The following is a 27,303-nucleotide window of genomic DNA, read 5'->3' on the forward strand; positions in this document are numbered from 1 at the left end:
TCAGGAGAGTTACGCATATCCGCCACAGCAGTTGTTTAAATTCTCTTATCACAGACTCCGGTTAAAACCACCTTGAAAATTCACACTCACCTACAAAGCAAATATTTGCCTCATATTGTTTGCTGAGCAGCTGGCGGAGTTTTGCGCTAAACTCCTGAACTCCCAGGCTGAGAGTGGATCATTTCTGCTGCTGAAGCCAAGCCGGTTTGGCCCTCTCAGATTTCCAGGGAGCCAGATCTTATTTGTCCAGAAGGAGGAGGGAGAGAGAGAGAGAGAAAGCAATGCAGAAGAATACAAAGAGCTCATATTGCCAAGGAAGGAGCTGGCTGTGGTCCTGCAGTCTGCTCAAAATGAACATTTGTACACAGTTTTGCAAGTCAAATCTCTAGGGCTTTCTTCCCCAATCAGCTCTGACCCTGTAGTACCCAACCACCACTTTCCCACACTTGTTGCGAAACTCACAAATTGAGCTGCTAACTGAGCGATTGCAGAGGAATAGTGACCCATCTCTCTCTCTCTCTCTCTCTCTCTCTCTCTCTCTCTCTCTCTCTGTGTGTGTGTGTGTGTGTGTGTGTTTTAGGCTGTACACTATACATTTAAACCACATCTGAAGCACATTATTTCCCTCAAGGGATTCTGGGCACTGTAGTTTGTTAAATGTTTCTGGGAACTGTAACTCTGTGAGAGGTAAACTACAGTGTCCAGAAATTTTGAGAGAAAGAATGTCATTCAAATGTGCTTTAAAGGTATAATGCATGAGTAGGCAAACTAAGGCCCGGGGGCCGGATCCGGCCCAATCATCTTCTCAATCGGGCCTATGGACGGTCTGGGAATCAATGTGTTCTTACATGAGTAGAATGTGTGCTTTTATTTAAAATGCATCTCTGGGTTATTTGTGGGGCATAGGAATTCGTTCTCCCCCCCCCAAAAAAAAATATAGTCCGACCCCCCACAAAGTCTGAGGGACAGTGGACTGGCCCCCTGCTGAAAAAGTTTGCTGACCCCTAGTATAATGTGTATGCCAACCCCCCATGTTTGGCCCTGAGTATCTAGAAATTGACCTTAGTTTCCAGGAATCTCCTGAGGCCATTCAAGTGAGGTGAGTTGTCTCTGTGGCAACAGGGCAACCTCTTTGGACATGCAAATGGCAGTATTTAAATGGCCAGCTCAGGCTATTATCTTACGAAGAAACTCATCTGACTGGCTCTGCAGGTTTCCTCTAAAAGATTCTAACCTTACATACACATGATCACAGGTTTGGAAGGGACCCATGTGTATCACCCAGGCTGACCCCGCCCCACAAACCTGTAACGTGACTCATCGCAGGTTTACCACAGTATTTCCCACCAGTGAAGTTATACAAGTTGAGAGTGCAGAAACAAAATGCTTTCCTGGAATATTGCGTTATTCTGGAATTGCAACGAAATATACCTCGAGGGTTGCCAAAAGCAACCAGCAAACCAGAAAACATTTTAGATCTGACACCTCCCACAAGGGACACAGGAAAAAATTCCCAAGTAATTATGTGTCATTTTTGTGCCACAGGGAAACAAGCATTATTACTTGCTTGATTCTTGCAATGAGAATTGTGAGACGTGAGGCAACTGCAACACCGTTCTCCAACATTCACAGTGTTTATCCTTATGTGACTGGCAATACCTCTGGGAAACACAGGTCCAGTGCATCAGAAATCAAAGTAGCAAAAGGGGGTTGCAAATGCCATATAATCCACAGTTGCGTCAAGCATGGGATGAAAGCTTTGAGTTTTGATGTAGAAACACTCGTCCACAAAGCAGAAAATGAGTTTTCCTCTTTGGATAAGGAGATGAATTCTCTTATGCCAGCGTGGTGTAGTGGTTAAGAGTGGTGGACTCGTAATCTGGTGAACCGGGTTCGCGTCTCTGCTCTTCCACATGCAGCTGCTGGGTGACCTTGGGCCAGTCACACTTCTTTGAATTCTCTCAGCCCCACTCACCTCACAGAGTGTTTGTTGTGGGGGAGGAAGGGAAAGGAGAATGTTAGCCGCTTTGAGACTCCTTCGGGTACTGATAAAGCGGGATATCAAATCCAAACTCTTCTTCTTCTTTTTGTTTGTGTTTTGAGTTTGTAGAAAAGGAGTAAAAAGATGTGCTTTCGCATGCAGCAGCAAGGTGGCGATTACTTCTGCATGCTATTGAACACATACTCCATAATTCTGCCCAGACACTGAGGTCCAGCGCTGAGGGCCTTCTGGCGGTTCCCTCGCTGTGAGAAGCCAAGTTACAGGGAACCAGGCAGAGGGCCTTCTCGGTGGTGGCACCCGCCCTGTGGAACACCCTCCCACCAGATGTCAAAGAGAACAACAACTACCAGACTTTTAGAAGACATCTGAACGCAGCCCTGTTTAGGGAAGCTTTTAATGTTTAATAGACGATTGTATTTTAAATATTCTGTTGGAAGCTGCCCAGAGTGGCTGGGGAAACCCAGCATGATGGGCAGGGTATAAATAATACATAGTATTATTATTATTATTATTATTATTATTATTATTATTATTATGCAATGTTGACCAGCACTGAAAGCACACAGAAGAAGACTGTGTGAGCAGCGTTCTGTGAGGACGGACAAACAAATCTCTCCCTGCTAAAGATATTTACTTTCTGCACAACCTGATGTGAACCTTTCATGCTGCTGTGGGGGAACTGGAATCAGCGGCAGGCGGTGAAATTTTTCAGAGATGAACAGTTAGGGCCAGAGGTGCCAGCTTGCGAGGGCAATTGTGGTGGTGGTGGTGGGGACTGCTGTTGTGCACATGACTTCACAACATCCTGGCGCTGCACGCATGAGCATCATGTCTCCCTCCCTAAGCCTGGCTATGGAACTGGCATTCAGCAGCACAGGGCATCTCACAGTGAAGACTGAATACAGGCATTGCGCCTCGTAGTCTTACCCACCACCAATGTGTATCACCTCAGTATTGTCTACACTGACTGACAGCAGATTTTCTGGATTTCACACAGCCTTACCTGGAGATGCCAGGGGTTGAATCTGGGATCTTCTGCATGCAGCGCATCTTCTTCTTCTTCTTCTTCTTCTTCTTCTTCTTCTTCTTCTTCTTCTTCTTCTGCGATCACTCGTAGCCAAGTAAGACTGTCTTCCATAAACACGGTGTTAACAGTGAGTCCATAAGTGACTGTGGAGGCCAGTTCTGGATCCACACATCCTTCCACAGTGGGGACATAGGTTTCTGGGCAGGAGTTGATCATGGTGAGGGTTTGCCAAGCATGCCCTCCTCTTAGCATGTTTCTCCCTTGCTTTCTGAGTTCGAGTGTCTTCAAAGCCCATGACACCTTTGGTAAAGGCTGTTCTCCAATTGGAGCGCTCACAGGCCAGTGTTTACCAGTTGTCGGTCTTTGTTGTTGTTCAGTCGTTTAGACATGTCTGACTCTTTGTGACCCCACGGACCAGAGCACGCCAGGCACTCCTGTCTTCCACTGCCTCCCGCAGTTTGGTCAAACTCATGCTGGTAGCTTCGAGAACACTGTCCAACCATATCGTCCTCTGTTGTCCCCTTCTCCTTGTGCCCTCCATCTTTCCCAACATCAGAGTCTTTTCCAGGGAGTCTTCTCTTCCCATGAGGTGGCCAAAGTATTGGAGCCTCAGCTTCAGGATCTGTCCTTCCAGTGAACACTAAGGGCTGATTTCCTTCAGAATGGATAGGTTTGATCTTTCTTGCAGTCCACGGGACTCTCAAGAGTCTCCTCCAGCACCATAATTCAAAAGCATCAATTCTTCGGCGATCAGCCTTCTTTATGGTCCAGCTCTGTCGGTCTTTATACTACATTTTTTTAGATTTGCCTTGAGATAGTCTTTGAACCTCTTCTGTTGACCACCAGCATTACGCTTTCCATTTCTAAGTTCAGAATAGAGCAGTTGCTTTGGAGGACGATAATCAGGCATCTGCACAACATGACCAGTCCAACACATAATGACATCTGCCTACAGATCTACAAAGAACGTGCAAACTAAGGCTAAATAAAGTGTCTGTTGGTGGTAGTTTTCTATCTCTAGCTCAAAATATTTTAAAGCCTGATACAGAAGAGCATATGGCAGGTGATGAAGGATTTCGCTAGTAATCTGTAGACCGGTATCAAATAGGAGGAAGAAGTGTTTTCATTTGTCACTAAGATTAGCTTCTGTGTTAGCCAGCAGTGTTGTGTTACTGTTTTTGAAGATGCCCAAAGTCCGCTGATAGATCCCCGATCAGCAGATGCTTTTACAGACTTATTTTGAGAGTTAGCCAACACTTTTGTTGGTGTTCTGATGATGGATTCTTTTCTGGGGGTGGGGGAGGGGAAGATGGGTTGGCACGAAAGTCAGCCGATTTCTGGACCCCCGACAGCAGCATGGATAAAAGCTCATTGTCTAACATAAATAGCGCATGACATGATTATTGGAAATAAGAGCAAAAAGCTGACCTCATGGCTTCTTCTCAGAAAAAAGAGAACATTAAAAATAAAGTCTTTTAAGCAGTTCTCCCACTTTAAAAAAACAACAAAACTTGTTTGTTTCTGCTTGCAGCCTGACCCCATAAGCTGCTACCCCAGAGGAGGAGATGGTTGTCTTATGCAGACTTATTGAAGTGTACTTTTGATAGCAAGGAGTCAATTCCTCACTCTGCATGTTGACATGAGCTTCCTGGGGGTCAGGGTGGGATACAATACATTTCTCTGCTGTTGTTTTGTCACTGGTGGAAATTGCAGTAGTCTGATGAGGAATAAAGTCCTCACTTCAGCTTACTGCAATGCGAAAAATGCATGCGATCGGAAATTTTTTTGACTGACAGCTACTTGTCAATGTGAAATGCTACAAACATGTTTTCACGCTTCCCCTTCGGACTCCCCCTGCCCCCTCGCTTTCAGCAAATTCAGTTGAAAATGGCGATAATAGAACTTAAAGCCGTTATATTTTCCCCTTGCTTAAAAAGGAAGAAGAAGACATCTCAGAGAGATATTTAATGAGACAACAGATGGATTCAGTTGACCTACCGAGCCTGAATCTTGTGGTTCCTGTCCTATGAATGGTTCCCTGGGGCATAAAAGCGCATGAAATGCTCTTAAATAGCTTCCCAAGCGCCTTGTTTGTGACCAACCTTTGCTATTCTGCCAGTACTGCCTCAGGGGGAACCAATCTGAAGGAGCCCATTACCAACAAAAATAACTCAGTCAGTCCAAGCACACTGCTCTGTCCCCGAGGGCATCAGATGCACCGATGCATTATGGGATACAGGAGGTCCACAGAGCAACAGAGCATGAGTGGTGGCATGTGGCAAGCTGTAGAAGGGAAATAAAGGATAGAGTTGCAGCTCAGGATGGGAAAATAAATCCAGAACTGCAATTGTTTATCTGTGTACAGCCCATCTCGCCCTGAAGGCTTGCAGCCAAGAACTTTTCTCCTTTCCATTAAAATAGAATGTTTCAAAAGGATAAAGTTCAAGGACTAGATTACATTTACCCTGCCATCAAAATAAGGCCAGAGAAATAGTTCTTGCGATGTTTGCTAAATATTTACTTTTGCTGGCTTACTATGGGGAGATTTATTTGTGTGTTATACTTATGGGCCTCTCTCATACCGAGCTGCTCATATCCTTGTACATGAAAACACCCCACTCTACATCCTCACAAGAACCCCAGAAAGTAGGGTAGGCTGAGCTCCGAGCTCTGTTTACCGTATTTTTTGCTCTATAAGACTCACTTTTTCCCTCCTAAAAAGTAAGGGGAAATGTGTGTGCGTCTTATGGAGCGAATGCAGGCTGCGCAGCTATCCCAGAAGCCAGAACAGCAAGAGGGATTGCTGCTTTCACTGCGCAGCGATCCCTCTTGCTGTTCTGGCTTCTGAGTTTCAGAATATTTTTTTCCTTGTTTTCCTCCTCCAAAAACTAGGTGTGTCTTGTGGTCTGGTGCGTCTTATAGAGCGAAAAATACAGTACATATTTCATAAAGTTTATACAACCCGGATTGTAAAGAACCTCAAAGTGGTTTACGAAAAAAGGGGAGCGGCAACAGAATCAAGAAAAATTCACAACCCTACTTTAAAACAGACAAGGGTTAAAATACTAAAGCAGATTAAAATCACCTCAACTTTCTAAGCATCTACAGTAAGTAGGTTTGCCTGAACGAGAACGTTTTTATCAGGTGCCCAAAGAATAAAGTAAATGCACCTGTTTGATCTCAATAGGCAGAGAGTTCCAAAGTATAGGTTCTGCTACACTGAACACTTCTCCTGTTTGTGGGATTTGTGGCCAAAAGTGGTGCAACTGGTCAGATTAGATGGTTTTATAAATGAGAACTAGACGACTTCATAGTGAACTGTGGATATTAGCCCTGATGGCTAAAAACTGAGCCCTCATCACCTAGAAGCAGTATATTGTTATGTACCACCCCAATCTCTAAGCAGTGTTCATGTTTCCTTTGGAAATGAGACACAGTGGAGACTGTGCCTTTATGACATATGGTTTATTTACACAGATATACAACCTGAGCCTGTGATGGAGGGTTTCAAAGCATTATACTCCAAGTGGGTCCTGCTTCTCCCATTGCTGAAGCCTCCAGTTGGAAACAGGCAGCCCACATTGTGCTCTGGCGCCCCGCCCCAGCTAGCCGCATTTAACAAACTGACACTCCTTTTCCTCGATCACGCCACAGCCAACTGAAATCCTGAAACTTCCTCCTAACAAAAACTCTAGCATTTTTCTTCTGCTAACTACTCAGAACTCAAGGCAGGGCTCCACCCATTTCTAATCGCCCATCATCTTCCTTTCTTCTCCATAGTGGTTCTTCTCCCGGGCAATTTCCTGAGAATGGAAAAACTGGTCTGGCCTGAATTTTAGCACTTTGATCAATCCAGCATCCGGCAGCCTATTTCAATGCTCCAAGCACTGATTAAACTCCAACACCCACTTGACCTAGGAATTTAGGGGAGTCAAGACACCCACAAACTCATAACAGTATTACAATTATTGGATGCAAGACAAATGACAGGGGATAGCTATCTCCGTCATGGCTGATCCAGGGTACTCTGGTCCAAGCCTGCAAGTCAGTTCTTGTAATATGAAAGAGAAAATGAAGCAGAGCGACCTGTGTTGAACTTTCTATGATTCTTACCAAAGCTGAAAGTAAGTGATGCGAGAAGAGAGCGATTCACAAAAGGGAGAAAAAGGAACTGGGTTATCCAACGGAACCTCTTTCTGTTTCTGTTTTCTGCTTTCTTAAGAAACACTTTCCTTATCTGCTTTTGACTTTCAAAACAGTGTGGCGTGCTTCCCTCTTCTTCGATAAGTCCATGGGCAGTGCTGAAAGGCCTGGCTACTTTTTTTAAAAAAATTATTATTGACCATTTCAACATATCAAAATATCAAAACATATAATATTCATTATTTTTCCCCTTCCCCCCACCTCCCCATCAAGCCCTCCCCCCCAACTTCCCTCAGCTCCCCTCTCTGATTTTTCAACACATATTATTCTCTGCATACTGTGAAATTGTATAAATCCTTATCTATCTACTATGTTTACAATCAATAAATTTGTGTATGTTTATTCAAAGCCTGCTAAGCAGTCCAATTCATTCTGTTGTCTTTTTAAGTAATTTGTAAAAAGTTCCCATTCTTCTTTGAAGTCACAGTTGTCCTTATCTCGCAATTTAGGTATATGTTAGTTCAGCCAATTCTGCATAGTTCATCGATTTCTCTTGCCACTGTTCTTTTGTTGGGATTTCCTCATTCTTCCATCCTTGCGCTATCAAGACTCTTGACGCTGTTTTTGCATACATAAATAGATTCTTTATTTTCCTTGGCAGGTCTTGTCCTACAATCCGAAAGGCCTGACTGCTTTTGCACAAATGAGGCATATGGTGCCTCTGTAATACAGGTAACTTGCAACTTCCGTGCATTTAATTTGTGCACATTCAAATTTACACATTTAGCAAAAAAGCATAAATATTTTTAAGGGGGCAGGCACCCAGGAAAACAGACTTGGGTGATCCCACCACTGAGATCACCCCCGCTGATTTCAGGGTGGTGGGTTCAAGGTCTGTGTTGGGCAAAAGATTCTTGCATTGCAAACGGTTGGGTTAGGTGACCCTCGTGGTCCCTTCCAACTGTAAAATTCTATGACCTGTAACTCAGGCTCAAGGCTCCGCATGCTGCATCGCAGGGGGGTCAGACTGGATGACCCTGGGGGTACCCTTTACTACTTTACGACTCTTCGTTGCTTTCAGGTCACCGCCAAAGGGGAGAGCTGCCCGCAGGTCAGCGCAAGAGCGCAATCGGGAAAGTGTGGCAGGCGCGCGCCTGTGCATCACACGCGAGCGCGCACTCTCCATCCTCCCCCCAAGGGCAATGAATGCCCGGTTCGAGGGGGCCCGGCGCCTCTCGTGCCAGATGACAAGTAGGCCGGGTGGGTGGGTGGATGAAGGCGCAAATCTGGGGTGGGGCTGGCTAGTGGTACCCAGGAAGGTGCCGCCGCCTCCGAGGATGGAGAGGATGCCGCCCGCCCGCCCCCACCCCTTTTGGGGGTGTGTCTCCCCTCCCCTCCTCATATCCCCCCTGCGAGAGAGACGCAGGCAGCCAGGCGCGCCCTCGCCCTTTGTCTCTGGCGCCGGGGAAGCTCCGGCGGCTGCGAGAGGCGGACGGCAGCCGCAGACTCCACCTCTTCCTCGAGGGGAAGCCCTCCTCCCGGCCTGCCCAGTCCTCCTGCCGCCGCCGATCGCGCTCCTGCCGCCTGCCTCCTCTCGCAGGTGTAACTGCACCAGGGACCCCCGGGCCGGACCGACGCCGAGACGCCTCCGCGCTCCTCTTCCTTCCCAGCTTTTCGGTAGGAGGGTCTCTGGGGTCTCTCTCTCGGTTTGGGTGCCTTCCTCCCTGCGGCGCCTCCTCCGCCTTAAAGCCCTGCATCTCCTCCCCCACCCGTTCCTGCACAGCCCACCTACCCCCCTCTCCATCTCCATCCATCCCTGTCCGTCTTCCTCACCTCCACAATCCGCCCAGATAAGCCTTATCAATGGTCCTGATCATCACCATCGCGCTTTTGCAGCAACCTTGTGCGCGCGCGTGTGTATTGCAAATTGCAATTGCCTGGAGAAAGTCCCGGGGATTTCCTGCTCGCGACCCGACCCGCCTTGCTGAATTGCTGCCCCGTGCTCCATCGAAGGGCGCCTCTCCGTTTGATGAGCCCTCTGCTTAATTGCTTACATTGGGAGGATCGTTGCTTTTTGCTGGCTGCACACCTGAGAGGCGGCCTTATCTCTCCCTGGTTCTGCTCTTGGAAACTCCCTTTAATTCTTCCTCCTTCCTGCTGCCACTTGAATCAAGCGATTGCCCGTCCAAAAAAAAGCGAGAGAGAAAAGAACCCACGCTCCCCCGGTGCACCAGTTTCCATCTTTCTATCAGGCTGCACCAATGCTGCTTACAAAGCATCGTTCAGCCATATTCACTATTTCCCTTTACCTGCTCGCATCCCCTTTGCTTGATAACTGTGCTGCTGAATGCCTCTTAAGGGATGTTCTCCTTGTTTTTCAGACGTGCTCCTTTATATCAGCCCCCATAGTGCCTAGGTCGGCTGTCTGTGTCCCTTTTACTCCCAAAAGCACCAGAAGCGTCTGCAGAGCCTGTTTTTTTAATTTTGCATCTACCAGCCCTAGGTGGTGATCGCGGCAGGGGATCTATAATAACAATAAATAATGTGGTTTCTGCTGTGTTTTTGTAAAGGGCTGGGTAGGCAGGCTAGTGATGCAGACCAAGCCATGTGGTCCCTATTGTTTCCGCTAGCAGTGCCTGTTCCCCATGACAGCTGATGGTTTGGGTGTTGCGGAGTGAGGGCTTGTGTTGTCAGGCTCAATTGAATGGCAATTTTTGCCTTCCCTTGGGTGTCCCCAAGTTCAGATGTGTGACTTTTGCACATGGGAGTGAATAGCAGCCATTTGTCCCATAAGATAGAAAGCCTAGGGTATGCAACTTTTGGGGATGCTAGGGGAGCATAAGATAAATTTACTGCATGCTCCTTGTGACCTCAGCTTAGGAACATAGGATTTTGTCTTGCAGTAAGACAGATTCTTAAGGGACGCGGGTGGCACTGTGGGTTAAACCACAGATCCTAGGACTTGCCGATCAGAAGGTTGGCGGTTCGAATCCCCACAACGGGGTGAGCTACTGTTGCTTGGTCCCAGCTCCTGCCAACCTAGCAGTTCAAAAGCACATCAAAGTGCAAGTAGATAAATAGGTACCACTCCGGCGGGAAGGTAAATGGCGTTTCCGTGCGCTGCTCTGGTTCGCCAGAAGCGGCTTAGTCATGCTGGCCACATGACCTGGAAGCTGTACGCCGGCTCCCTCGGCCAATCAAGCGAGATGAGCACCGCAACCCCAGAGTTGGCCATGACTGGACCTAATGGTCGGGGTCCCTTTACCTTTAAGACAGATTCTTGGTCCATCTAACTCAGTACTGTCAACACAGCCTGGTAGCAGCTCTCTAGGGTTTCAGTCAGGGTTTGTTTCCCAGCCATAGCAGGAGATGCTGGGGATTGATCCTGCTCAGCAGATTCCATACTGCTGAGCCCTTCCCCATGCCTTACTATCTGCAAAGGTTAGACCTGGCTCCAGAGGCTGACAGGTTCGCACATTTTTTAGGGGTCCCAGATTTGACACCATCCCAACAGAACTGAAGCAACCTGAGGAAATTCTCAATTCTCTTGGAACACTCTGCCTGCTGGTTAATCTGTGTAATGGAATGTTGGGAACTATATTGATATTTGTTGTTCTTGGCATCTGTCTGTCTCGAGAGACCATGGAGTCAAGCCGCTGGAGAGTTCACAGCGGCTGCTGTGGCTGCAGAAACCGGTAACTTGTGACTGCCACCACCTCCTGTGTTGTTTTTGTTGCATTAGCAGCAAAGTGACCTCCCTGGAGCATAAGCCTGGGCAGTGTGTATGGAGGTCCTGGGCTGCCCAGATGACAAGACCCTCCTCTCAGCTTCACCGATTCGGTCCAAAGCAAGGCCAGAGCTCAGGGATGATGGGAGTTGTAGTCCAACAACATCTGGGGACCCACAGGTTGAGAACTGCTGCTCTACAGCATGTGCAGAAACAGCTTTCTTGACCATTGGACCCACTATTGGTCTCGTCCGCTCAATCTGCCGGTGCCTGTCTTTGCATGCAGGGCAAGTCCCTAACTCACCGAGGCTTTGAGACCCATCAGCTACCCTAACCTGGTTTAACCTGGCTAGCTGAAGCTGTTTCTTGGGGTGAGAACTGAGAGCAGGGTAGGCACCAAAGGGTAGCACCAACTCCCCTAGAAGCAGCACGGCGTGTCCCCACCAAAGGTACTGTCCCTCCCCTAACAGCCCATGTACCCCATATACAGTATACCGTATTTTTCTGTGTATGAGACAAGGGTTTTTTTTAACCAAAAAATTAGGTTTAAAATTGGGGCTCGTCTTATATACGGGTAGTGCTGAGGGGTGTTTTCTTAATTTGAAGTCCCCCCAAATAGGGGGCGTCTTATACATGGGGGTGTCTTATACACGGAAAAATATGGTATATTGGCACTTTAAGAATAGGAGAACTGGTCCTTGCCCCAGAGGGCTTACAATTAGAAAAGCAGCAGAAGGGAGACAACAGAGGAGGAGTGGGCGCAGGAGAAATTGGGAGTGGGCGCAGAAAATGTGATTACTGTAGTTAACATATGCTTGAGCCTCCTTACAATAGGATATGGGAACAGGGTGGGTGTTGTGCTAAAAGCTTTACATTAAACTGGAGGGAACCGTTCTTTCCTTTTGTCATGTGGCTAACAGTCCACTTATGTCATGAATGAATTGCGAGACTTTTGACGCAGGCAAGAATCCCCCTTCCCTTTTCCACACCTATTTCTTACCTGAATAGGACTATTTTTCTTTTTAATAGGAACACGTGGAATAAACGTTGTGCCATGTTTTGGTTGCCCTCTTATCCTCCGTTGCAATGTTTTCTTTTGAAATCTGTAAGATAACAGTTTCCTGTTCAGTTATGCTACTTTGAATGCATGCTTTATGTTTGACTTTCTTCACTAATGTTTTTGTTCTGGGTTGTTTAATTTGATGTTTTAATATGTGATGTAAACTGCTTCGAGATTATTTTCCCTTAAAGATATAAAGAGGTATGTTGTTGTTGTTGTTGTTGTTGACGATGATGATGATGATGATGATGATGATAATGTTATGCAGCTGAACACCCTAGCCTAGGGTTTCATGAACTGTGGCCCTCCAGATATTGTCCAGCTCTAACTAACTCCCGTATGCCCCAGCCAGCAGGATCAATGGTTAGGAGCTAGAATCCAACACCGTCTGAATGGCCACAGGTATCCCATCCCAACCCTAGCCCCACTCCACATCAAGGCCATTCCCCCCAAAAATTGCCCTCCAGCCAGTTACATATATTTAGGACTTCATCACCTGCTTATAAATGGTAGGTTTGGAAATGCTTGTTATTAAAGAAATAGCTTAGCTTCCCAAATGGAGTCCTATGAATCAGTTGCCTTTTTAGTATATCCCATCTCATCCAAATGGATCAGGCTGGGTTGTATTCTGAAACAATATGAAAAAGCTTCCTTGTCCCTCAAGGTCACGGACGGAACAGCTTTTACGGAGGCTTCACACATGCAAGTTAATCGGCTTATGGCTTCGATATCCAGTGTCGACTTGCCATGTGTGAACGAGACCTTGCAGAAACAACAGCCCACAGGAAACTTTAATTAGCCCCTCCAACACAATGATTTTCAACTGGAGTATGTTCATGCATGTGGCTTCCAGTCTCCAGGGACTGGTTCATGCCTGTATATAGTCGATCTTTGTACAGTTGGAGACTAGCAACAGAATGTGTGAATGCCATTGAAAAAATGTGATGTGTGGGCTGAGATGAAATTTGCATCTCTGATGTTATATATGTATATATATGACAGCCGATTAACAAATGGAAGTCCTGGATGCTGCAGTTGGTGCCGTGGGGCTAGAATTTTCCCATTGCTGTGTTTCCTTGGGAAGATGTTTCCATATCTAAAGATACAGAGTTTGGCCACATTGGGAATACTGGACCTGCTTCTTGGTGCCACATTTTTAGGCGGGGGGGAATTGGCAAACATCTGTGCCTGGCATAAGGTAAAGGTAAAGGGACCCCTGACCATTAGGTCCAGTCGCAGACGACTCTGGGTTTGCGGCGCTCAACTCGCTTTACTGGCCAAGGGAGCCGGCGTACAGCTTCCGGGTCATGTGGCCAGCATGACTAAGCCGCTTCTGGCGAAGCAGAGCAGCACACGGAAATGCTGTTTACCTTCCCGCCGGAGTGGTACCTATTTATCTACTTGCACTTCATGCTTTCAAACTGCTAGGTTGGCAGGAGCAGGAACCGAGCAATGGGAGCTCACCCCATCGCAGGGAATCGAACCGCCGACCTTCTGATTGGCAAGTCCTAGGCTCTGCGGTTTAACCCACAGCTCCACCCGCGTAGACAGCAGCTTTATACTGTGTCAGGCCATTTCCCCATGTAGCTCAGCATTGTCTGACTTGCAGTGGCTCTCCAGGGTTTGGGGCAGAGGACAACCCCCAGCTCTATCTAGAGATGCCAGAGATTTAACAAAGGACCTTCGGCATGCGAAACAGATGTTCTGCCACTGAGCTATGGCCCTTTCCCTGCAAGTTCAGCATAACTTGCTTTGCTGATCACGGGGAACAGCGAGGCACTATGAGGAACTGAGCCTTATAAGACCATTTGCCTACTGGTAGCAGATTTCCACGGTCCCAGCCAAGTCCAGAACTACCTCCGTAGGAATATTGGAAATTGCTTTTTGCTGAGTCAGATCACTAGACTTCCTCTTTGGCGATCACTCGTAGCCGAGTAAGATTGTCTTCCATAAACAAGGTTTTAACAGTGAGTCCATAAGTGACTGTGGAGGCCAATTCTAGATCCACACGTCCTTCCACAGTGGGGACATAGGTTTCCGGGCAGGAGTTGAACATGGTGAGGGTTTGCCAAGCGTGCCTTCCTCTTAGCACGTTTCTCCCTTGCGTCCTGAGTTTGAGCATCTTCAAAGCCCATGACACCTTTGGTAAAGGCTGTTCTCCGATTGGAGCACTCACAGTGTTTCCCAGTTGCCGGTGTTTATACTACATTTTTTTAGATTTGCCTTGAGAGAGTCTTTGAACCTCTTTTGTTGACCACCAGCATGACGCTTACCACTTTTAAGTTCAGAATAGAGTAGTTGCTTTGGAAGATGATAATCAATGCATCAGCATTGTCTACACCAGAGGTCGGCAAGGTTTAGCTCACCTGGGCCGGTTCACTGCAAAGGAGTTCCCTCCGTGGGCCGGAGCGAGCGCGAGCACGCACGCCCACGATTTTCAATGCTGTGGAAGTGAGTCCCCGCACTGCGCTGCGCCGGTTTAGCGCAGCACGCGGGGACTCACCGAGCGGGTGGCTCAGTTTGGGGGGCGCTCGGGGGCCGGTTAAATGACCCACATGGGCTGCTTGTGGCCCATGGGCCTTAGCTTGCCGATCCCTGGTCTACACACTGATGCTTCTGGATCTGCCATCCTTTGACACAGAGGCCCTAAGCTATGTAATTCCCACAGGAGTGCACCTGACATCTTCAGTACTGTATACAATTTTCATCAAACGCTGAAGACACACTTCTTTAGCCTGGTCTTTCGACACCTGAGATGTGTGTTTTCAGGACCCACACAATTCCTGCGACAGCAGTTTGTTTAAACTGTTTTAAATACAGTGGTACCTCGGGTTACATATGCTTCAGGTTACTTATGCTTCAGGTTACAGACTCCGCTGACCCAGAAATAGTACCTCGGGTTAAGAACTTTGCTTCAGGATGAGAACAGAAATTGTGCGGCGGCAGCGGGAGGCCCCATTAGCTAAAGTGGTACCTCAGGTTAAGAACAGTTTCAGGTTAAGAATGGACCTCCCGAACGAATTAAGTACTTAACCCGAGGTGCCACTGTACTGAATTTTAAATGGTTGTAAAGCAAATGTGATGATGATGATGCTAAGGTATCATATCCAATATATGTTGTCCTCTGTCAAGCAGGTGGGGACTAAAGCGTGACCCTCTGTCGAACACCATATATGCTTCAGTACTTGGATGCTTCAAGGTAAGTTTAGTTCTTAAATGTTGAACTTCCTGGAACTTGTTGATGAAAGGGTGGAGAACCTGTTGCCCTCTAGGATTTGGGACTACAACTCCCATCCTCCCTGCCAATTGTCCACGCTGGCGAAGGATTATGGGAGTTGGTGTCCAACAATGTTTGAAAGACCACAGGTTCTCCAACCCTGTGTGTGAATGGCTACAGTCCAAATGCATACACAAGACTTATCCATTGATATACCACAGGGAACCTTCTTTCCTTTTGAGGGCTCCATTTTCTCAGGGTTAATCTCTCAGGATCCGGAACCAAATTGGGCAGGATTAGAGCCCAAAGTTGTCATAACTAGAAGGTGAATTTTGTGAAGTAGGCAGAGCTTTTAGACGAAGCTGGTGACCTTAAGAGAATCTAATGATGAGTGTTTTATGGAAGAATGGGTGTCTTTTTCGTGTTACTTAATATTATAGCATGATGAACTCACGAGCGGGATTTGAGCAATGAGCAACAGAAGTAACAGAATTTCTGAATGTCGCTGCTTTTCTCTTTTTAAAATAATAATAATTTTTAAAAAAATAAAAAAAATATTTTTTTAAAAATATTGATATTTCAAAATAAAGTGAAATAACAACACCCGGAACCAACATTATTTTCTTCCCATTCCTATGCTCCAAATACAGGTTCCTTATGGGGTGTTGTATTTTTTTTATTGCTTTTATGTGATCCAGTAAATATATATCTATATATTAAGTGGTTTGAAAACTTTCATAGATAAATAAATAAAATAGGCAGAGGGTTGCAGGAGCTTCGGTTCTGAGTTGCTAATGTTTACTGTCCTGCACTGCTATCTGCAGGCTCAGTCTATAGGCACCAATCCAACTAAAGTTAACCCTGAACAAGACATGTTTAAACCTATGCAACATGCTTGTTGTGACTCTCTTTTTAGTCCCACTGCTTTCAATGGGGCTTGTTTAAATGAGCTGGGCTCAAAGGGCTTTTACTTTCATTGTACTATGTATCATTTTTTAAAGTTTTAAAGGTAAAGGTAAAGGGACCCCTGACTGTTAGGTCCAGTCGCAGACGATTCTGGGTTTGCTGCGCTCAACTCGCTTTACTGGCCAAGGGAGCCGGCGTACAGCTTCCGGGTCATGTGGCCAGCATGACTAAGCTGCTTCTGGCGAACCAGAGCAGCTCACGGAAACGCCGTTTACCTTCCCACCGGAGCGGTACCTATTTATCTACTTGCCCTTCATGCTTTCGAACTGCTAGGTTGGCAGGAGGAGGGACCGAGCAACGGGAGCTCACCCCGTGGCATGGATTCGAACCGCCGACCTTCTGATTGGCAAGTCCTAGGCTCTGTGGTTTAACCCACAGCGCCACCCGCGTCCCCCTTTTTTTAAGCTTTACCACACTGCAATAGATTCTGAAATAGGCATATTTTACAGTCGGAATAAAGCATTGATGCTAATGGCGTCAAGGTGATGCTCCGCCAGATTTGCAGAATTCAAAATGTGGGGTGTTTTTTTTTATCAGCAAAGCATTTGGGCTCTTTTAATGGAGAGATGAAGACCTCCTGGCTGTAGCCATGTACAGAGTTGACATCAGCAACATCTTCCACCCAGCTTTTGGGGCTGGTTGGGGGCAGAAATAAATGTCATGGCACCAACCTCTAGCCTGGATTATCCATTCATATTAGAGGCTTCAGTTGGATGGATATGAAAATGTGTCGGGATCAAAACCCTTCCTCCCTTTTGCAGCCAGATGGATGGGGTATAATTAATAAATAATAATAATAATTATTATTGACCATCAGTGGCTTATCATTGCCATTGATCTGAGTAAGTGATGCTCAGATGCCAGTGACCCTGTAGCTTGCGTCTGCTGCATTGCTATTCTTGGTGATGTCCACGCAGGAATGGGATTTTGTGTCATGTTGGTTCTCCAAGGACTCAGCTACATTGGCAAAGAAAAAGCGCTTTACATGTGTTGTATATGCATTATAGCACTGTGGCACCTGATGGCGCTGTGGAGTTCCATTTTTGCCAACCCGATTTCTCATACAAAGTTTACAACATGTTTCACTGAAACGCTTCTTTGACGTGTCTAGAGATCCAGCCCAAGGAACAGCAAAATACAATAAAATAAGGCTCCCTTACAAAGAGATTGTCTCTGTGTAAATGGGTGTCAGGAATGAGCCAGCTCCAAGCGAATGTTTGCAGCCAATTGCAGAAAGCAGCCAGGAACAGAGAAGCTTAGATGTTAGTCAGGTAGGGGAGAGCCGGCAGCTGCAGACTTCGGCTCTTCCTGACCTTGATGGGCCGGCTGATAAGGCAGTAGCTGAGAGCAGGCTAGAACACAGCCAAAGCTCGCAGGAAGCACAAATAGGCACAAATAGACTCAGCCTCTCAGACCAGGAAGAGGTTGGAGCTGATCCACTAAGTCCGAAGAGTCAGCAAATGGGAGGGCTGCTAGATAGGAAGCAAAACAAGAGCCGTAAGTTCAATATCTTCTGTCATGGCCGGAAGGAGTCTTCAGAAGGGTCATCTTGAGTAATGATGCTGGAGGCTTTGTCAGAGCCGTCTGGAGCTATCCTTTTTGTTTTTGCAATAAATCCTCCTTTTTAATTACCTACGCTTACTGTGTTATCAAGCTGGACTCCTGACAATGGGTGATTAATAGGGAGTTAAACCACTCTTTGTCTCTAAGCATCTCCAAACTTACCTGGTGGAACAAGACACCCCAATCTTGAACCGTCAGTTTGAAGATGTGCAAAGCACCGCTATTCAGGTGGTTAGACAATCCCTTCAAGTGCAGGGGCAGTGAAATATCACTTCCCAGCAGAATCTAACATCAAAACACTTACTTATTGAGGACAATTTCTGTCACACCACCATGTAATCTGCTTTCAGGGCCAGGGCTCTTTCCTAGAAGGTATGAAAGAAGAAGTAAAAGTGCTCCTGAGCAGGCGCAGAATGCATTTCCCTACACCAATGAATAACAGATACATTAGGGATTTGGGCAAAGGGCTTCTAGATGAGAAGTTGAAATTTCCAGGCAAATTTGAGCCAGCATTTCCCTTTCAAAGCTTTATACGATAATGGATAAATTCTTCAAAGGAAAGGTTAGAGAGGCCATGAGGTTGCGTGAGCGCTGCACTTCTTTGAACTTCTGCATTTTGCCTGATCAAAAAAGAGCACCCAGCCATAGCCCCCAGGCCCTTTAAATTGCAGGCTGCAAAAGAGTAGTCTATTGTCATGGTTACGTGGTCAAGAGGCTGACTTTGGTCATGCAAGACTCCTTGTCAGGTATTGGCTTGGACACTGAGCGAGACAGAAGAGTGGGCACCGGGAAGAAGGGCGGGTTGGAGACTGACTTAGGGATCAGTGATCTGGGGGAGCCTGTTACAGCCAGGAGACGAGAGTCAGAGGCAGGAGAAGCTGTCGGAGAGTGAATTAGAGGTTCAGGAGGAGAGGTCAGACTGGCACAGAGTATAGGGCTTCCTAACCTCTTCCTCCTTCTGCTCCTAGCTCTCCTGCTCCACTGCCTCCCAGGACCAGGCGAGAGGGAGAAGCAGAAATTGGTTACATGCAGGGGGAGTCTTTGCCTGCTTGCGTGCAGCTCGGGTGGAGGAGATACAGAAGCTGAGGTCAGCGGAGCGGGACCTCTCTCTTGTGTCTACTGCCTCATTGGGTTCACGCCTAGGAGCAGCTGAGAGACATAGGGCCGATAGACGTGCCTTTTCCTCACTTGGAAGTGTGCTTTCCATTTCTGTCTAGTATGCACTGGTAGCCCTTAGGACACAGAGGGCAGGGGATGGAGCCGAAATCCAACCCAGCTTGTATTGAGTCTGGAAGCCAGGTTCTTGGTTGGGTATGCAGAGTAATCTCTGCATATGCAAAGTCCAGTCCGTCCCAATCTGGTATAGTTGAGAAAAGGGTTTCAAGGCACAGAACCGCACAGAATTGTAGAGTTGGAAAGTAGCCTGAGGGGCATCTAATACAGCCTCGGCCCAGTATACCTGAAGGAGCGTCTCCACCTCCATTATTCTGCCCAGACACTGAGGTCCAGCGCCGAGGGCCTTCTGGCAGTTCCTTCGCTGCGAGAAGCCAAGTTTCAGGGAACCAGGCAGAGGGCCTTCTCGGTAGTGGCACCCGCCCTGTGGAACGCCCTCCCACCAGATGTCAAAGAGAACAACAACTACCAGACTTTCAGAAGACATCTGAAGGCAGCCTTGTTCAGGGAAGTTTTTAATGTTTAATAGGTTATTGTATTTTAATATTTTGTTGGAAGTCGCCCAGAGTGGGTGGGGTATATAAAAAAAATCCCTCTGCAGTGCAAGTCTCCCCACTGCAGTGGACCCATTAGGATAAATGGGGCACTGCCCCACCAACCTTACTTTGCTCTCAGCCTGCCCCCTTCATTTGCTTTCCTTTCTACTTAAAACTGGTTCAGGGTGTGGCATAGCACAGCATCCATTTCCCCCTTGGATTCAGTTTGCCTTTGCAGAAGAGGGAGGAGGATGGGGACAAAACCAGATTTGGTTAGCTTTGCCTGGTATTATCTCTGGCGCCATCTACTGGTGGGCTCCCTTCCTTCTGCCCTACCATACTCAATGGGCACCAGCTACCCCTGTGAAGAACTTAGTGCAGTCTAGAGATATGCCCACACCTGATCTCAACAAGAGGATTTGGGAACCTTTCCTGCCTTCTGCAATGTGCTCCAGAGTTTCATCAGAGCAGAATAAACCTGTTCTAGGATCTGCTCCTCACTTTCAACAGCAAAGCAGCCAGAGCCCGGACATACCCCAAATGTGTCATTGTGGCCCACATTCATCCAGCCAGCCAATGGCCTGCAAATTGCTCAGCCCTCTGCACGACTGCTGTTGCTTCGGAGCACTTCAGCGGTTAATACTACCTGCGTGGGCTCGTTTGTCAAATGGAATATTTTGGAATATTTACAATTAAGCTGAAAGCTTGATCTGTGGCTCGGAGCTGCCAAGTGAGCTCTGCCATCGACGCTAATCCGTAGTAATCCCGCGTAATAGCTGGCTGTTGCCTTGGCCTGATTCTCTTGACAGCTGATCTGACATGAGACCTAGGCGAGCAGGTCTGGCGGACCTGAAGGGTGTCTTTCCGTCGCAAAACCACTTTGCACGGCCTTGTTTCTCTGCAGCAGTGGGTGTGCCTTGCCTACAGTGCTCCTCGCTGGCTGCTCGCCTGGTTGCTGCTAAGTATCGGGGCTGCAGCATAACCATGCTGTGTGTGAAAATAAGCAATCGTTTTTAAAATGGGTTCTGAGGGGATGCGGTAGGGGATCACCATGTCCCTCTGTCGTAGGCAAACCAGCCTCTTCACTTGTGCTAATGTGTTATAGGGCTACTTTCTGTGTGCAATCAAATCATAGAATTATAGAACTGTAGAGCTGGAAGGGACCCAAGGGTTATCTAGTCTAATAATAATAATAATAATAATAATAATAATAATAATAATAATAATTTATTATTATTTGTACCCCAGCCACTCTGGGCGGCTTCCAACAAACATTAAAAATACATTAAAAGGCCACACATTATAAACTTCCCTGAACAAGGCTGCCTTCAGATGTCTTCTAAATGTCAGGTAGTTGTTTATCTCTTTGACATCTGATGGGAGGGCGTTCCACAGGGCAGGTGCCACTACCAAGAAGGCCCTCTGCCTGGTTCCATGTAGCTTTGCTTCTCGCAATGAGGGAACTGCTAGAAGGCCCTCAGAGCTGGACCTCAGCGTCCGGGCCGAACAATGTGGGTGGAAACGCTCCTTCAGGTATACTGGGCCGAGGCCGTTTAGGGCTTTAAAGGTCAACACCAACACTTTGAATTGTGCTTGGAAACGTAGTCCAACCTCCTGCAATGCAGGAATTTCAACTAAGGCATCCATGACAGATAGCCATCCAACCTCTGCTTAAAAACCCCCAAGGAAGGAGATTCCAGGACCTCTCGTGGGAGTGCATTCCACTATCAAACTGCTCTTTCTGTCAAAAAGTTGTTGCTGAATTAACTAACTGAACTGGAATACAAAAAAGGGAGGTGTGAGGAGGTCAGGGAAACAAGGAAATGAAAGACAAGACATGGAAAGATTGATTTGTTTTTAATTGTTTTTATTTTTCTGTATTTTGTATTTTTTGCTTCTTTTTTCTTTCTTTTTCTTATTTTTGTAACCTTTTCTGAAACTTTAATAAATATCAATTTTTAAAAAAACAAAAACAAAAAGTTCTTCCTGAGGTTTAGTCGGAATCTCCTTTCTTGTAACTTGAAGCCATGGGTTCGGGTCCTAGCCTCGGGGGCAGGAGAAAACAAGGGCCACCAATGTTACATGTTGTAGAGATTTTACTCAGCATCCACAGGCTGCTGTCCACTGAAATTTGATTTAAGAGAAGCATTCTATTGTAGTCATATGTTGCTGTATGTGTGTCCCCCTGGCAGTTTCTCTGGTTTGCAAACGAGCCCAAATGCTCAAAAAGACGGGTGACAGGTTTAAAATGATGGGTGACAGCCCTTTTCCGTTGTTCCACAGCTGTGCCTTGAGACACTCCAACCTTTACCTGCTGAATTGGAGCTTAGTTAAACATAATCTCTATTTGAATTTTCCACGGGGGCAGGATCAGATTTTCGCAAGGCATGGCTGCAGAACAACGAAGAAAGCTCTCAAACCCTATGGAATTAATTGGTACACAATACAATCAAAATATGGGTCAAGCAAAATTGTGGATGAGCCCTTGGTTTGGGATTTGATACTAAAACTGCTTTCTAGGTCTTTGATGTTGATTCCAAGCAGTATTTTTGTGCCCTCTGGTGCTCATTGGTTGTAAGTGCACAAGCTATACAGTTAAAACATGCATGTTTTAGACCAGTCCTAGTATGTTTCCATGGAAAGTAGGTCCCTTTCACTAATTGCCCCACAATATATCTTTGTGTGTGTGCAATCATGATGATTTTTGCTCATGATGATACTAGGATGGTCACGTTTTAAGGCCTTATAGGTCAAAACCAGCACTTTGTTTTTGTTTTTGTTTTAAAAAAATTTTTATTGGTTTTTTCCACACAAAATACAAGACAATACAACACAATACAAGACATACAAACACGTAAACACGTATAATTTCTTAACCTTTCATTTCTTAAGCCTTCTTTCAGCGACTTCCCCATACCTCCCCTTTCTGCATCCCTGTTATCAATCTTTTCAGCATCCCCTAATTTCAATATAATACTTTCTTTAGATCTTATTTCTCATATCCAATTGCTAATCGCTGCAATTCTATTTTGCATTACCCAAAACATTTTAGCATTCATTAATTTTACAACAGTTCTTAAGATAAATTTTGAACTTCTTCCAGTCTTCTTCCACCGTCTCTTTCCCTTGGTCACGGATTCTGCCGGTCATCTCAGCCAGTCCCATATAGTCTATTACCTTAGTCTGCCATTCTTCCAGTGTAGGTAGTTCTTGTGTCTTCCAATACTTCGCTAATAGTACTCTTGCTGCTGTTGTAGCGTACATAAAAAACGTCCTATCTTTCCTTGACACCAATTGGCCTACCATGCCCAGGAGGAAGGCTTCTGGTTTCTTCACGAACGTGCATTTAAGCACCTTTTTCATTTCATTATAAATCATTTCCCAGAATACCTTGATCCTTGGGCACGTCCACCAAAGGTGGTAGAAAGTACCTTCAGTTTCCTTACATTTCCAACATTTATTATCGGGCATATGGTAAATTTTTGCAAGCTTGACTGGGGTCATGTACCACCTATAAATCATTTTCATAATGTTCTCTCTCAAGGCATTACATGCCGTAAACTTTATACCGGTGGTCCATAACTGTTCCCAGTCAGCAAGCATAATGTTATGACCAATGTCTTGTGCCCATTTAATCATAGCTGATTTAACCATCTCATCCTGTGTATTCCATTTCAACAGCAGGTTATACATTCTTGACAAGTTCTTAGTATTGGGTTCCAATAGCTCTGTTTCTAATTTTGACCTCTCCACCTGGAAGCCAATTTTCCTGTCCTGTTTGAAGACTTCATTTATCTGATAGTAATGAAGCCAGTCTCTTACTTTTGACTTCAGTTTCTCATAGCTCTGCAATTTCACTTTTCCCTCCTCCTGTTCTATAATTTCCCAGTACTTTGGCCATTTGGATTCCATATTAAGTTTTTTCACTTCCTTAGCCTCCATTGGTGACAGCCACCTGGGGGTTTTGTTTTCCAACAAATCTTTATATCGAATCCAAACCTTATACAATGCTTTCCTAACAATATGGTTCTTGAAACCTTGATGAATTTTTACCTTGTCGTACCATATATATGCATGCCAGCCAAATCTGTTATTAAACCCTTCCAAATCCAAAATGTCTGTATTTTCAAGAAGCAGCCAGCTTTTCAGCCAGCAAAACGCCGCTGATTCATAGTACAACTTTAAGTCCGGCAGGGCAAACCCCCCTCTTTCTTTTGCATCAGTTAATATCTTAAATTTTATTCTGGGCTTTTTGCCCTGCCAGACAAATCTAGATATGTCTTTTTGCCACTTCTTGAAACAATCCATTTTGTCTAAAATCTGCAATGTTTGAAATAAAAACAACATTCTAGGCAAGACATTCATCTTAATAACAGCAATACGGCCTAACAAGGAAAGTCTCAAATTTGACCATACTTCTAGATCTTTCTTAATTTCTGACCAGCATTTCTCATAGTTATCTTTAAATAAATTCACATTCTTAGATGTCAAATTAATCCCCAGGTATTTCACCTTCTTTGCTACCATTAACCCCGTTTCACTCTGAAACTTTTCCCTTTGAAACCAGCACTTTGAACTGGGCCTGGAAACTAACGGGCAGCCAGTGCAGTTGGGCCAGGGTCGGTGTAATATACTCAAAAACCACCTTGCCCCAGTGAGCAACCTGGCCGCTTGTGAGACTAGTGGCGATTTATTGTGATTAGACTGCGTTGCCAAGGCAACATGGGACTAGGCCGCAGGAGAGATGCTTTCCAGTGGCAACTAACATGGCCAGAGAATTGCATCGCAACCAGGCACCGTAGTCTGAAAGCTGCATTCTGGGCCCGTAGGAAGCTCCAAGTCAACACTTCCTTGACTGAAATTGTGCGCGCACATGCACGCCTTGCCATGTTGCAGGCATCGGTGTGGCCTACTGATTTGGGAGCTGAAACGCCCTTCTCAGTTTTCCCTCTTTCACCACACATCCATGCGCACCCGTCTCCCTGCCTCAGTGCTCTGGGAGATGGGCCTGAGGGGGCCCAAGCCATTAACTGAACTTGGCCCCCGCATAGCCCCCCCCAAGAACTGGTGGTGCGCCATTTTTAGCTTTTTGCGTGCCCCACCCCAGCCTGAACGCACAGAGCTCATGGCAGAGAGCGAAGGAGAGAGAGAGGCGCCTTCAAGGCTCCAGTCGGGTAGACGGCAGGGCCAAAGCCTTGCATGTGAGCTCGCCCCACAACGAAGGTTGAGGTTGCACGATGGTCTACCCCATAGGTCTACCCTATAGGCGTAGGTGGCTTTTCCCTGGTGACTGCGCAGCCGCCGCTATCCCAGGGGATCTGTAGGGACTTTGTGCATTGCAACGCAAAACTTGTGTTGAAGAGTGCCATGAACCCCTCAAAGCGGGTGAAGATGGAGGAAAATGCACAGCCCTGCTTTATAACGTGCAAAAGTTAAAATATTGAAGCAGGTTAAAATGTCCTCTGCTTTCTAAATGTCTGGGTAGGAATGTTTTTAACAGGCGCCGCGAAGAGTATGAGGTTGATCTCAATAAGCGGGGAGTTCCAAAGTGCAGCTGCTGCGACACTAAACGACTTTGTTGTTGTTGTTGTTTAGTCGTGTCCGACTCTTCGTGACCCCATGGACCAGAGCATGCCAGGCACTCCTGTCTTCCCGCAGTTTGGTCAAACTCATGCTGGTAGCTTCGAGAACACTGTCCAACCATCTCGTCCTCTGTCGTCCCCTTCTCCTTGTGCCCTCCATCTTCCTCAACATCAGGGTCTTTTCCAGGGAGTCTTCTCTTCTCATGAGGTGGCCAAAGTATTGGAGCCTCAGCTTCAGGATCTGTCCTTCTAGTGAGCACTCAGGGCTGATTTCCTTAAGAATGGAGAGGTTTGATTTTCTTGCAGTCCATGGGACTCTCAGGAGTCTCCTCCAGCACCATAATTCAAAAGCATCAATTCTTTGGCGATCAGCCTTCTTTATGGTCCAGCTCTCACTTCCATATATCACTACTGGGAAAACAACTTAAGTTCTAACAAATGTGGGACAGTTGTTACATATGTGTGCCAATCCCCCCCCCATCAAAGTAATTTTGAGTGGGCATGTGTGAGATAAGGAAATCTCGTCATAGCTGTCACCGTTTTCCTTTTTTTAAGGGAAATTCCCTTTTTCTGAATAGGATTCCTTGCAAGAAAAGGGAAAAGTTGACTGCTAATTATCTCATAGGTTTGGAGTAAGTCATCTCCCTTTTTTAAAAAAAATGCCTGTGGCAGCCATTTTGTGCTGCTACCCACCACACTCTTATCAATATACGAGTACCGACGCTTCATTTTTTTTGCCCGCGAAACACACAAAAAGCAAAATAACTACTGGCTGTAAGAAACAAAATCCCAGAATGTCGCAATAGATTGCAGTGTGGGAGGTGTCCCCCCCCCCCCCGGCTTCATCCCAAAGCGCTGCTGTTGCTGCTGTGACATTTTAAAGGATTTGAAGGAAGGAGGAGGAAATCAGACAGGCCTGGTTGAGGCCGAGCAGCGACAATGGAGGGATGTGGGGGACCTGGAATCTGCCCCATGTTGCTCCCATCGTCAGCATGGGATGAAGCCACAGAAGAGCTTCTGGGCTGCGTCTAGAACTGAAATGGTGCCATCAGATTTTCATTTTTTAAAAAATGTGACCGTTTGGGGAAGACCCCATTTTTCATTCGCAGGATGAAATAGGCAATATATATTTTTTTCGCTTGCAAATGTTTGGTTCCTTCTAGCGTGGTTTGCAGAAGGAAGCCAAGTTTTGCTAAGCATGGTTTGTCTGCCAGAAAGGAAGGCAAGTTTCATGGTCATTTGTTTACACCGAACGTTGAACAACCACAGATGTGGGGGAAACTCGTTGAAAAAGGCCCATGAGCAGAAGGGGCAGAGGAAATGAATCTATTTTTTTTTATATATATATAATATTTTTATTGAACAATTTTTTATATAACAGAAACAAAACATACATGAACAAACATTCAACAGTAATAAAACATAGAACAAGTACCATTTCATAACCCAATTTCTAAAACCTTACTTCCTCGACCTCCTCTTACTTCCCGTTTCTGTATTCCAAAATCTTACAGTTATTCAGCGAAATCTTGCCTTATTTTATTATAAATTTATGCTAATCACCCTTATTCTCTTTGTCATAACCATTACTGATAGTAACCATTTGTTTTAATCCAACATCATTCTAACTGTCTCCAATTTTATAATATTTCTTTAAATAGTCCTTGAACTTTTTCCATTCTTCTTCCGCCGCTTCTCTTCCCTGGTCTCGGATTCTGCTCGTCATCTCTGCCAAGCTCATATAGTCCATCACCTTCATCTGCCATTCTTCCAGTGTGGGTAGATCCTGTGTCTTCCAGTACTTTGCAATAAGTATTCTAGCTGCTGTTGTAGCATACATGAAAAAAGTTGTATCTGTCTTTAACACCCCCTGGCCGACAATACCCAAGAGAAAGGCCTCTGGTTTCTTGGGGAAAGTATATTTAAATACCTTTTTCAGTTCGTTATAAATCATTTCCCAGAATGCCTTAATCTTCGGGCACGTCCACCAGAGGTGAAAGAATGTACCTTCCTTTTCTTTACATTTCCAACATTTATTATCAGGCGAGTGATAGATCTTTGCAAGCTTGACTGGGGTTATGTACCACCTATAAATCATTTTCATTATATTTTCTCTTAAGGCGTTACACGCCGTAAATTTCAACCCGGTGGTCCACAACTTTTCCCAATCAGCAAACATGATGTTATGACCAATGTCCTGAGCCCATTTAATCATACTTGATTTTACCATTTCATCTTGTGTATTCCATTTCAGCAGCAAATCATACATTTTTGACAAATTCTTAGTACTGGGTTCTAACAGTTCAG

The 27,303-nt window shown here is 45.9% G+C and overlaps 1 protein-coding gene across 16 annotated transcripts in view; it reads left to right on the top strand.

The window, feature by feature from the left end:
- TMEM150C (transmembrane protein 150C) overlaps nucleotides 1-27,303 on the top strand; it is a 73,757-nt gene that overhangs the window by 27,033 nt on the left and 19,421 nt on the right. For 2 of the 16 annotated variants that reach the window (XM_053404269.1, XM_053404272.1), the window contains exon 2: nucleotides 15,095-15,158. The exons of 1 other annotated variant lie outside the window; for it this stretch is intronic. In XM_053404269.1, the coding sequence (XP_053260244.1) occupies nucleotides 15,133-15,158 (26 nt within the window). In that variant the 5' untranslated portion in view covers nucleotides 15,095-15,132. Of the gene's footprint in view, nucleotides 1-8,599; nucleotides 8,850-15,091; nucleotides 15,159-21,788; nucleotides 21,851-24,048; nucleotides 24,069-24,334; nucleotides 24,638-24,714; nucleotides 24,864-27,303 lie in introns of those variants that run through there. 13 more of the 16 variants (XM_053404265.1, XM_053404264.1, XM_053404267.1 and 10 more) reach the window with 13 other exon arrangements.

This window comes from Podarcis raffonei, chromosome 9 (assembly GCF_027172205.1).
Source record: "Podarcis raffonei isolate rPodRaf1 chromosome 9, rPodRaf1.pri, whole genome shotgun sequence".
Lineage (NCBI taxonomy): Eukaryota > Metazoa > Chordata > Lepidosauria > Squamata > Lacertidae > Podarcis > Podarcis raffonei.